Genomic DNA, 12976 nt, shown 5'->3' with positions numbered 1-12976 from the left:
GAATGGCAGAGGGTGCATGGGTGGGGGTGGGGGGCGGGGGAGTGAGGGGACAGAGAGGGAACAGTGAGGGAGAGAATGCACTCGAAGGCTAATGGCAAACATTTGATCATGAAGACAGTGATTGCCAGACGTGAGCCCATTTAGACAAAATGAGTAAAGTGGGTGAGTAGGACTTGTTACAATTTAGGAACATGGTAGCAGGGTCCTAAACAAAATCCTTGCAGCTTAAGTCACTGTTCTAATTGAAAGTGCATCTTGCTGCTAAAGTTCAGTACCAGCAGTCTGGCTGAGAGAAGTTAATGCAACATACTCTAAACTCAATTTGTGCTTGGTGGGCCATGAGTCAATACCATACTGGACAGAAGTATTAAGTCAGTCAGCAGAAGAGGCTTATATATATATAAAAAATATAAAAATTTCCAGATGGAATGGAGTAAACAGCTATAACTTCACTTTCAGACAACAACGCAGACATGGGTTTACAGACTAAGTTTTACTTGCATTTCGCTCTGAGGCTCAGTCAAGAAGTAAGCACTAATTAAAAAACTGGAGTCAACTACAATCTCAATATTACCGACAACACATTGCAGCCAAACTAAACACATGGCAAACAGGGAGAAAGTATTTTAAAAAAACCTCTCGCAACATATCTCTCTTTTCAGTAATGTTCAAGAATAGTGCTGTCAAGTGACTATTTGAACTGAAATAGTTAAATTGAAAAATTGGCTGCAAAATATGATTTACTAGAGAGAGGTAGAAGGGACTAGTCTAAAATTCTGAATGGAATTATATGTAGAGGTAGGCATAAAAGAATTGGCACCAATTTGAAGACAACAGCCAGAATTGCTCTGATTTTGGACTGCATCCAAATTTCCAGCATATATCCACTTAGCACTTTCGGTTTATTTTTCAACTTTGAAGAACGACAGACATTATGATTTGTGCATACCACCAAAAGTATTTTTTTTAGTAAAACACCTATACCTGTTTGATAGTCCCAATATTTTTATTGCAATAGACAAGTTTTGAAGGCCCTGTTTATGCAGGACAGTCAGATGATACTTTCAGCATTTCTAACACTTGGCCTCAGCTCTGAAGCCACAACACTGTTTCCTTATATACTGTTACTCCTCTCCAGGAAAATGGGCTATTCTTCATGTGGTGACATTATTTGACCACCTAATCAGGCTATGGAAGTGGAATGCAACATTCTCTTCACCCAGCATCCACATGCTTATGACATAACACAAAACAGGCTATTCAGCTAAACAAGCCCGTGCTGGCGCCTCTGCCTCACACATGTCTCTTTTCCATGCCACTCTTCAAACATTTCTGTTATTCATCCCATCTACTTCATGTGTGGAGTTCCATATTTACATCACACTCGGGCTAGTTTTTGGCAGATCCCTATTTACAGTGTTAGTGACAGTCTGGATGTGATACAAATCAGGTAGATTCAGTACAGATTACTAGGATGAGGACCTGGAGTTCCGCTTCATTTTTCTCTTCTGAGGGTTTTAAGGCCAAACACAACCCCACCCTGATCAGATCTGAAGATCTATGACAAGCACAAATCTGTATTGTTTGACTCTAGTTTGACTCAACTGGCAACTCTGCTTCGAGAACTGAACCACCAATAACCAAAGCCAACATTCCAAAGGTATTATGAAGGAGTGTCATAGGGACGGCACAATGGTTAGCACTGCTGCCTCACAGTGCCAGGGACCCGGGTTCGATTCCTGCCTCAGACGATTTGTGGAGTTTGCACCTTCTCCCTGTGTCTGCTTGGATTTCCTCTAGGTGCTCCAGTTTCCTCCCACAATCCAAAGGTGTGCTAGTTAGGTGAACTGGCTATGCTAGATTGCCCACAGTGTTCAGGGATGTGTAGGTTAGTTGCATTAGTCAGGGGTAAACGTAGAGTAAAAGGCTAGTGGAATGGGTCTGGGTGGGTTACTCTTTGGAGGGTCGGTGTGGATTTGTTGGGCCTAATGGCCTGTTTCCACACAGTAGGGATTCTATGATCTATGATACATTCCTTGTTGATTTTAAAGCATGGTCTTGTCTTTTTGTTGGGCAACAAGTAGAGCTCATGCCACTATTCACAGATTAGGGCATTCTCCAGGTATCTTGGTCATTATTGTGCCATCAACAAACACCAACAGAACAGATCAATTGTTCTAATCATTACATAACTATCTGCAGGAGCTTGCTGCATACAAATTTGCTGCTCCATTTCCTCCATTACCATTGCGACTACACTTAAAACCCTAACACGTAACAATAAGATGGAAGGAAGTTATTTTGCAATGATACTGAAGAATCTTAAACACAAGGAGGATGCAGTCATTTTTGGTTGTTACTCAATGAGTAATCCAAAAGTCTTGCCTCATAATATGAAAACAACATATTGCAAATGATGGAAACCTGATCTACAAGGTTAACTATATCTGTCTCCACAAATGCTGCCTGGCTGAGTTTTTCCAGCATGTTCACATCATGAATGCTTGATGCAATTTGGATTAAGTTTGGTTAATTAACATCTTTTAGGGAGGGAAACACAACACCCTTGTCTTGCCTGACCTATTTGTGACTCCAATCCTACAATGTGACTGACAGTATTTAAGAGTAAATCTGAAATGAACCAGCAAACCTCTCAGTTGTACCAAATCTCTACACTCCAGTAGTTGACAGCAACAGCACACTATCAACACTTCAGGAACGAGAGAGATGGGCAATGAGAACATGCTGAGAATCATCTTTGTCAAAATAAATCAGATTCCTGAGGTGCTTGGAGGCAATTTTTTGTTAGCTCTTAACATGCAGGAATATTCAGATTTGACCACTCACAGCACACGGCATTTTATGTCATTACAAGGAAGAAAATCTACAAGCATTAATCTAGAGCCTGTTGAAAGATATGGAACTATTGATGATAATTACAGTCTATATGTAGTATATGACACATACCAGTTAGAACAAAACAGACATGCACAGATACACCTAGCTAATAGCTACATATTTATTAATATTTTAGTTCATAGTTTGTAAAGGAGTGGCAGCTATAATCAAGGTTAAAACTTTAACCTGAAGGCATCACTGGGATGCTCATCTCAAGCTTACCGACCCCTTTATCGTTTTTAATGCAACATGGGTGGTGAAGAACAAACATCGTACTATACTTAATGGCTACAGTCTGCAAAGCATTTTTCAAACTTCAGCAATTTTTAGCCACTTGGGTAATAAGTGTCAAATCCAGAGAGGCTCTCATTAAAAATTAAACTGGATATTGCTTCTTTGATTGGAATATATTCATATCTGTGCATGACAATGTCACTTCTTGCCTTCTCTTTCCCCCATTCCAATGGAAATCCAATCCCAACTGATTTTGCACCTCTAGTCGTTCAAATACAACAAACAAATGAAACTGGCTGCTTTTTTTAATGTTTAAACAAATTACTGTTTGCAGAACATGGGTTTTACTGACAAGGACAATACTTAGTTAAGTCAAGATGGTGTAAAACCTAGTAGGCTGTTGTTTATTTTTCTTTGGGTGAAATCTTTCTTCAAATGGGTACAAAATCCAGAGTTTTAACTCACAATATAGAACTTGAAAAATAAACCTGGTATATATTTCATGACTGCAGAGTTTACTGAAGTTGGTATACTAACAGCTTGCAAGTAACTTTTTAATTCTTCTGAAACCTTTACCAATAATTCCACTCCTTGCTAGCCACCATCTTATGGTACACAAGTCTGTTTACAAACCCTTTTAACCTATTTAACCAAGAACCAAGCTCCGAATTTCACAAGCTCAACAATACAAAGACCATATATCGCCAACTCTGGAGCACAGCCCCTCTGATCCTGATCTAGCCAATCTGCTGTCTCAACTGATTCATGATTTTCTTACCTCCAATCAAGATCACTTCAACACTTGCCTTGCTGGCTTTTTACTTTCACTGTGTAAACTGAAGATCATCTGAAACCCTGCTTTGCATATCCTAATCTGTACGAAGTTGTGTTCCCCCATGACAGAGATGATCACTGTACTTCAGCCTCATGAACAGCTAATCTAGAACGCCAAATTTTTAAATTCTCACCCTCATGTTGAAATTTTTCCACAGGTTCACACACACAACGTCTAGCTCCAAAATCTAACTTTGTCTTGCCATTTGACCCTCCAAGACACCTGCATCTCTCAATATCATGACACTTGCTCAACCCCTACTCCCTTTTCACCCATCCAGATCTGAAGCTCCAAACTTCACTCCCCAAGACTCTCCACCTCACTTCTAAGATGGCTTTGAAACGTTATCATTCAGGCCAAGATTTTAGTCACCTACCTCAACAGCTCCAAGTAACTACACTTTCAAATTATTTAATAACTATAAAGCACTCTATGACCTCTTAACATCATGAAAGGTACTACAGAAATGCAAGCTTGTTATTTATTATAGGTATTCTTGCTGGCCAACAAATCTGATATTTTGGTCAGTAGTATGGATTGAATTGATTTTGATACCATCTTTTATGTTACCAAGTTTTCCAAGACAGTTAACAAGCAAAATTTGAAACTAAATACAGAAATATTAGCACAGGATGATTTGCCCAAACAGTTAAGTTTGATAAAGTATCTCAAAATAGTAAAAAAGGGATAGAGGTGAGAGAGAATTCCAAAATTTAGGTCCAAGATAGCTGGAGATTATTGCCGCACTCTGGGCAGCTATAAAGTCAGAATCGCACTTGGGACTAGAATTTGCTGAGTGCAAAGCTTTTAGGATTACAGGGCTACAGGAAGCTCCAGATATAGGGAGGGCTGAAGTTATAATGAGATTTGAACATGTGGATAACAACAACTTTAAAACTGAGGTCTTGAGGGACCCAAAACTAATACAGGTCAGCGACAGGTGATCACAGTATCAATAGAATTTGGAAGAATTCAGGTTCTGCACCTAAAAAAGTTGTGTCTGGAATTCTGCAGTGAGTAATTCACTTCCAGTCTCCCCAAAGGCTGTCCACCATCTGAAAGGCATAAGTTATGAGTCTGATGGAATACTATCCATAACATCAGTTCCAAAAATCACACAAGAACCTCAACACTATTCAAGACAAAGCAGATCTTTTCATCAGCACCTTCAACATTCACTTCCGCTACCACTGGCACACAGTTACAGTGTGTACCATCTACAAGACATATTCCAATAACTCAATCCAGGCTCCTTCAACAGCACCTTCCAAACTGATGAGTCCTAGCACCAAGGAAGAGAATGTTGCTGTTCCTTCACCACAGCTAGATCAAAATCCTGGAATCCGTTCTATCTGCACCGTAGGTGGGTTGCACTAGGTGGGCTATGATAGTTGAAAAAAAGCAGCTCACCACCAGGTCCTCAAGAATAGTTTAGAATGGGCAGTAAATGTAGGTCTGGCCACTGACATGCCAAATCCCATGAAAGAATTTTAAAAAGCACTGGCAATGGCAGCATCGGAATAGTTGCAATTATTAAGGCAAAGTTTAGGTCAGAAATTCTAACGTAAAAAAGCTAATGCAGGGCAGAGATGGGCAATATTATGGATGTAAAAGTAGGTGCTCATGGTGATAGAGTGGACATGTTGCTTGATGCTGCTGTGTCAATAAGAACAGCAAGGTTATGAACAATCTGCTTCATTCTCAGACAGTGACAAAAGGTGAGGGATGCAGTAGATTGCCTCAGAATGGATGTTATGGCATCAACTAAAGACAACTGCTTTGGTCTTTGCAATATGTAACTGAAGAAAATTTTGTCTCATCAGGACTTAATGTCAGACAAAGTGCTTAATGAATCGGTGGAATGAAATGGCCAAGAGAGATGATGAGGAAGAATTAAGTGTTGTCAGTATGCACTGGAAACTTGTGTTGTGTTGTGTTGTGTTTTTAGATGATGTAATTGAGCAGCAATATCATATTGACAAATAGAGGGACAATGGAATACATACTTAAGGGATGGGGAAGCAGATTCCAGAATCAGGAAGAAGAAGCCATTACGTTTAATTGTCTGTTGATAACTGACATGATAGGAATGGAACCAGGCAATGACCACCCAACCCAGCAGGAAAATTGCGGAGAAGCACTCAAGGAGGATGTGTGGTCAACCATTAAAAGCTTTATCACTGTCACAATCCTTTGAATGTCATTCATTATGGTTTAATGCTGTGATATAGCAGAACCCAATATCAAGTTTTAAACAGGGTTAGAGTTGCAAACAAGATAAATCACTGATTGAGGAAATGTCAATCATTGAAGGATTTGAAGTGAAAGGAAGTTTGGCGATCAAAGTATATGAAGGATGGGTTTACTGCAGAGCAGGAATGAAGACAGCAGAAAAGCATATGAAGAGAACAACCAATTAGAAATATCAACTAACATGGGAGCCAGAAAGTAATGTTGAGTGATTAGCAGATTGATGTACAAAACAACAGACAGATCTCACAAATAAGAGGAGCTCAAAAAGGGCAGAAGAAAGAAATTTGAGAAAGATGCAAGTTCATGTTAGGATAGACATGATATCTGGCTTGGTGGGCTAAAGGAAAGGTCAGTTAAGGTCTGTCCTAATCTGTGCTTAAGATGGGTCTTAAAGCAAGATTTAATTAGAGAATTCCAGAGCTAAGAATCAAGGAACTAAAGGCAAGATTGCTAAGGGTGAACTAATATAAAGACAGAGAGGGGGGTCTGCACAGGAGTCCAGAACTGAAAGAGCAGTGTAATCTCAGTAGGTTGTGGATGGTGACAGAAATCATCACACAGCAGGCAGAAGGCTGCTGGTCCTTTGAGAAATGCAATGGGTCAAACTACACGTGACAATATTTAACAGTATTGGACAATATTTTAACTTCATGTTCAGTATTATGTGCAGTATTACAAGAGTCTTCTACAAATATATTAATCCATAGGCAGATTTATTACAATCTCCGATGCTCAAATCTTTACTTACACCAATAAAAGGGCTATTTAAAGATATAAATGCCAAAGGTGGGAGTTACTTGCAGGACTAAATATAATCAAAGTAAGTTAAACACCATTTAAAACATATTTATACAGGACACCACCAAACCAGAAAAGCTGAACAGGCTGGGGTTCTTTTCACCAGGGACGACCTGATAAGAGTAATTAAAAGAAAGAACACCCTGTACTATACTGACCTGATGTGACAATGCCAAAAAGGGACTGTACAGTTAGCTGAACTATGTGCCTATTGAACAGGGCTGTTGCCAAAATCATTTGAATGAAGTGAGCTCAAAAATCAATTTCATGGCAATGACAAACCCAGTCATAGAGCATGGAAACAGACCCTTCAGTCCAACTTAACCTTGGTGACCGGGTGTCCCTAAACTAGTCTCATTTGCCTGCATTTGGCCCATACCCCTCTACACCTTTCCTATTCAGGTACCTGTCCAAATGGCTTTTAAATGCTGTAACTGTACCTGCACCTACCATTTCCTCTGGCAGTTCATTCCATACATACACCATCCTATGTGTAAAAGTTGCCCCTCAAGCCCCTTCTAAGCTTTTCTCCTCTTATAATTATGCCCTCTAGTTTTGAACTCCCCTACCCTTGGGAAAAGAGCTTTGCTACTTTATTTTGTGTCAGTAATTCCTTTTGGAAAATGTTAGCCTCATGATTAATAGTCAAAGCTGCTTTCAAAATGGAAATGGAAGAAATGATAAAGTCTAATTGCATAACCGAATTGACTGGACGCCCAAACAAGACCAAATATCAGTTCTTAAGTTTTAGATTTGAGTACGACTATGAAAAAATATTAAAGGTGGAAGATCCAAACCTAGGCAAACTAACCATTTAAAAAATTTAAAATGGATCACAGGGTGGAACCTTATGATTTATTTGGCTCAGTACAAGTCACGTGGAATTTGTTGGAGGGATTTCTGCAGTGAGGCCAAGTGAGTTTACTCACTGAATCTTACCAAACTCTCCACATTAATTGCCATTCCCACTCCTTTGGCATGTATTGTGTGGGATTTCCATCCCACCTTAATACATGCAGTTCCCGAAGTGACTCACTACTCACCAGATATTCCAAAATTGACTGGTGTCCTTCATGCAGATACCATTATTAAAAAAAGGTCAGTGTGTGCCTGGACAAACACAACCATTCTGGAGCTGCCCTGTCTGGTCATTTGCCCTGGGTATGGCAGACAGTTCAAATCGACACCCTACTTTTTTTTAGACAGGATCCTGGAGCTCCTACTGGACAGGGTGTCGCACAGGTGGTAAAAGCGGCTTGCCTTTATTAGTCATGACACTGATTATAAAAGTTGGCAAGTCATGTTGCAACTGTAGAAGACTTCAGTTGGACCACATTTGAACAACTGTGCGCAGTTCTGGCCATCACACCATAGGAAGAATGTGGAGGCTTTGGAAATGGTGCAAAAGATGTTTACTACAATGTTGCCAAGATTGGAGTATATTACCTCTAAGGAGAGGTTGGACAAACTTGGATTGTTCTCGCTACAGCATCAGAGGTTGATTGGCCACACGATACAAGAATATATAATTATGAATGACTATCCATCCTATCCATGTCTATGTCTTTTTCCCAGGGTGGGAATGTCAAATACTAGGAGACATAGGTTTAAGGTAAGAGGTGGAACGTTTAAAGAAAACATGCAAGGCAATTTTTTTTTTAAAACACAGAGGTGCCTGGAAAATGCTGCCAGCCAACACTATGTTGGGACTGAATTTTAGTTCAACAGTTAATCATCAATTTTACCATACAGGGATTTGGAATCAGAGTGACCTGCTGCTCGCGTAGGTAGGCAGCCGGCTGGGGTTTCTGGGACCATGGCTGCAGGGCCTCCTACCTGGAGTAGTTCATGTTTTCATTTGGTCAACCTGCACACAGATAGGTTATCTGACTGGTAAAATGGTCACATGTGGTGAACTGCATGGATAACCACAGAAGACCTACACAAAGAAAATTCAACTTACACAGATTCTAAGTGCTGCAAATGGCATTCCACAACTGTGAACACTAGACCCAGACCCTCCAGGTCAACAGGAGAGTGCAGTTTTTCTGAATGCTACTTGAGGTCTATATTGTGATAAACAAGTTCTGGATCATGGTAGGCATACTGTTCAACCTGTCAATCCTGTTCCAATATTCAATCAGCTGATCTACCTACTTGAGACCCTTTTACACCTATTTCTTTTTTTAATTTTTCACCCAACCCTCAAAACGTTCTTTGAAGAGTTCCAGATTTCTACTACATTGTTTGACTGGTGCTAATTTGTTTCTATTTTGAGGTAATGTTGTTGGAGGGATAAATATTGGACAGGTTAGTAGAAAAGACTCCCCCTATTCCTTCTCAAAATAATACTACTGAATCTTGCACATCCTCCTGAGCGCGCAGCTGGAGCCTGAGTTTATGTCTTATCAGAAACACAGTAGATCAGACAATACAGGAATTCAAGAAGCACACTGGAGTTATCAGCCTAGATTTTGAACAGCAGCATGGAAACTCCATGTCCTGCCCAGCATTTAGCCCTCAAATGACACCTGAAAGCTGATCAATTGGAACTGGTGAGCACAGAATACCAAGGGCAATGATGTTATACTGGGACTGTATACAAGATTCTGGTTAGGCCACAACTGGAGTACTGCCTGTAGTTCAGATCGCCACATTATAAAAAGCAAGTGGCCACACTTGAAGGTTTGCAGAGAAGACTTACCAGGATTCCGCCTAGGTTTGCAAAGTGGAATTTTTTTTAAACAATTCAGTATCTTGTAAAAATGCTGAGGGGGGGGGTTGAAGAGGAATGTTTTTACCCAGAAGGTAGTGGGAGGCAAGAACTCACTGCCTTAAAGACTGAGTGAAGCAGAAACTCAAAGTTTAAGCAGCGTGGGACAAAATTCCCTTTTGTCTGTCACAGACACCATTAGACAAATGACCTCATTCTGCACTGTAAATGGAGTATTATCACATAGCTGCTTGCAAAAGATTGCTGGGCACAAATTACACCTGCATTTCCTATGTTACAAATGATTAAGCTTCGAAGTAACTAACTAAAAGGTTTATGTATGTTGAGACAAAGACACTATAATCACTGCACATTTTTCTTCAAGATACTATGAATGGTTATTGTAAGGAGATGTATTTGACATTTTGAAGTATTAAGGTTACTTTTTTCTTTAAAAGAGCGATTCAAGTTTCTTGATTAGAGAAAGCATGTGCAATATTTACTTACCACAACATAGACAGGTTTGTCATAGGGCTCCCCTACAGGGAGCCAACCATTCGTGGCTCTTCGTCTGCTGATTCTCTGTTGCTTGCTCTCCACATGTCCTGCACCCACTTTACTTTGCTGAGCTGGCGAACTGGCTGTGCTGCGGAGGTTGGATTTAGAGCTATTGGGAGGTTTGGAGCTCTGAGGACACTCCTTACTCAGTTTCAGCACAGACAAGGTTTGAGGTCGAGATGTTGCTGGTGTGTCCAAACCAGGGCGCTGCAGATGAGGAACAGGCTCAGCAGCAGGAGGGGCTGTGGGGACAGGGCAGCCTGAGACAGGATTTGCTGGAGACACTGGATGACCGGTGACTGGGATGGTTACACTGAGCGGTTTCAAGGACCTATACGCATCTGGAAAGGAAAAGGGACAAAAAAGGATTAACTACCAATTCTCTCCTACCTGACTTTACTTCACCGATGCAACAGCAAATGATACGACTGTTTCTGTTTGCCCATGTTTCTAATTCTATCTTCACAATAGCGCTGCCTGCTAAAAGATGTTACATACCAACCCTCATAGTATTATCTGTTACACCCTATATTCATAGTAGAACTCAATTATACCATTTTTAAACCTGAAATCTCAAGTTAGTTGCAAAAGGCAGACAGAACATTGTTACATAAAGACTTAATACTGCATTACACTGTTTATGACCCCTGTACTGTAAGATTAATATCTGGTGGGAGAATGCAAACCTCTTGACATCAGAAAAAAAAAAGGAAATCAAACATACAACACAGATTTCAAGAGGCAAAATCATGCTTGACCAATTTCACAATCACTTCAAGGAGGTAACAAGTAGATGATGGTAATGTATTGGATTTCCAAGTATTTCAATGAAATTCCACATACCAAGAACAGGAGAAGGTACATAATGGGGAACAAAGAGGTGGCAGAACACATACTGAATCTGTCTTCATAAAAAGGATGTCCTAAGCATGTTGGAGAACACAGGGTCTGGAAGGCGATAGTGGAACTAAAGGAAATCGGTACATGTAGGGGAAATGGATAGAATTAAAAGGTTGAAAAATCTTTTGGGCCCGATAATCAACATCCCAGAATACTTTAATGAAGTGGGCCTAGAAAAGGAAGTTGCATGGTGGTCATCTCTCAAGATTTCATAGTCTCTGGAGCTGTTCCTATAGCTAACATTAGCTACCCTGTAAATATACTTCGAAAAGGATGTAAACAGAAACAGGGAATTCTAGACCCTTAGCCTGACATCCATAGTGAGTAAATGTCAGAGTCCAGTATAAAAGGTGGAAAAGAGTGACAGGATCAGACAGAATCAGCAGGGATTTATGAAAGGAAAGTTTGTAGATGACAAAACTAGGTGGAAGTGAGGGGAATGGTGAGGATACAGCAAAGATTCTTGAAGAAGATCTGGGGAGGATCACACGGAGCAAAATTTGGTAGATGGAATGTTAACTAGAAATACAGATACTTTGGTATTAAAATAACAAAAACATACTCCTTTTTAAAAAGGGGGAGGGGTTGGGGGGGTGCGAGAGTAAGGGTCAGATAAGATTTGAACTTGAAAAGGACTTAAATGTCCTTCTTAGTGAGTCACAAAGTTAATTGTTTGCTATACCCACATGTTGGCCTTCATTTCACGAAGATGGGAATTAGGAGTAAAAAGATAGTTTACTGCAACTATATAGACTAGGCAGAAGTGGGTACTGTAGATGCTGGAAATCAGAGTCTAGATTAGAATGGTGCTGGAAAAGCACAGCAGGCCAGGCAACATCCGAGGAGGGCTTTTGCCCAAAGACATCAATTTTCCTGCTCCTCGGATGCTACCTGACGTGCTGTGCTTTTCCAGCACCACTGTAATCTAGACTGCAACTATACAGAACCTTGTTGAGACCACACCCAAAGTAACGTGCGCAGTTTTGGACTTCTCACCTCTGGAAAAGTATACTTAACATTGAAGGAATTCAATAAAAGTTCACCAAATTAATTTCTGTGGTGGAGAAATTATGCTGCAAGGAAAGATTAAACAGACTGGACTTTTATTCTCTGGAGGTTCAAAGGAAGAGCAAGTGATCGCATTCAAAAAAGGTGCAAATTTCTTCCAGGGCTCAACTGGGTAGATGCAGGAAGGATACATCCCCTTGCAAAAGGTGTGGATTAGTTGCTTCTAGAATCAGAATAAATATCCGGTTTTTAAATTCCGAGGTGAGGAATTTCTTCAGAAGTGGAAAATCTGTGCCCCAGAGAGTTAGAGAGACTCAAATCATGCAGTATGCTCAAGACTAAGATCAACAGATTTTCAGATTAGAAAAAATGTTGTTGAAATGGACAGTGATCTCACGGAATGGCAGAGTAGATTTTACGTGCTGAATGGCCTACTCCTGGTCTTATGATCCAAATACCAGATAGATAACACCGTTAAGTATGCTTTGACTGAATGTGAATTAGACCGCAGAAGTTCAGTTCTGGTCACCAATTGTCAGGAGATTACATAGCGGCATCAACCAGAGTGCAAATCAAACTAACAAGGATAATACTAGCACAGGAAGGGGATATCAAGCAAGAAAAGGTACAGCACATTTCTAAAGAAAAAGTTAGGTACAAGGCTTAATGAAGCCCAAAGGGTTAGGCTATCACTTTTTCAGCCATGCATTCATTTACATTATCTTTTCTATATTTAGTAGCACATAGCAGGTTTTAATCCAGAGATTACCACCTTTAGA

General features: G+C 40.2%; 1 protein-coding gene across 2 annotated transcripts in view; it reads right to left on the bottom strand.

The window, feature by feature from the left end:
• bahd1 (bromo adjacent homology domain containing 1) overlaps positions 1 to 12976 on the bottom strand; it is a 72163-nt gene that overhangs the window by 14878 nt on the left and 44309 nt on the right. For both annotated transcript variants that reach the window (XM_072569275.1, XM_072569276.1), the window contains exon 3: positions 10239 to 10630. In XM_072569275.1, the coding sequence (XP_072425376.1) occupies positions 10239 to 10630 (392 nt within the window). The remainder of the gene's footprint in view (positions 1 to 10238; positions 10631 to 12976) is intronic.

This window comes from Chiloscyllium punctatum, chromosome 4 (assembly GCF_047496795.1).
Source record: "Chiloscyllium punctatum isolate Juve2018m chromosome 4, sChiPun1.3, whole genome shotgun sequence".
Classification (NCBI taxonomy): domain Eukaryota; kingdom Metazoa; phylum Chordata; class Chondrichthyes; order Orectolobiformes; family Hemiscylliidae; genus Chiloscyllium; species Chiloscyllium punctatum.
Note: the sequence above shows the minus strand (reverse complement) of the source record. Positions and strands in the feature narration are given on the sequence as shown.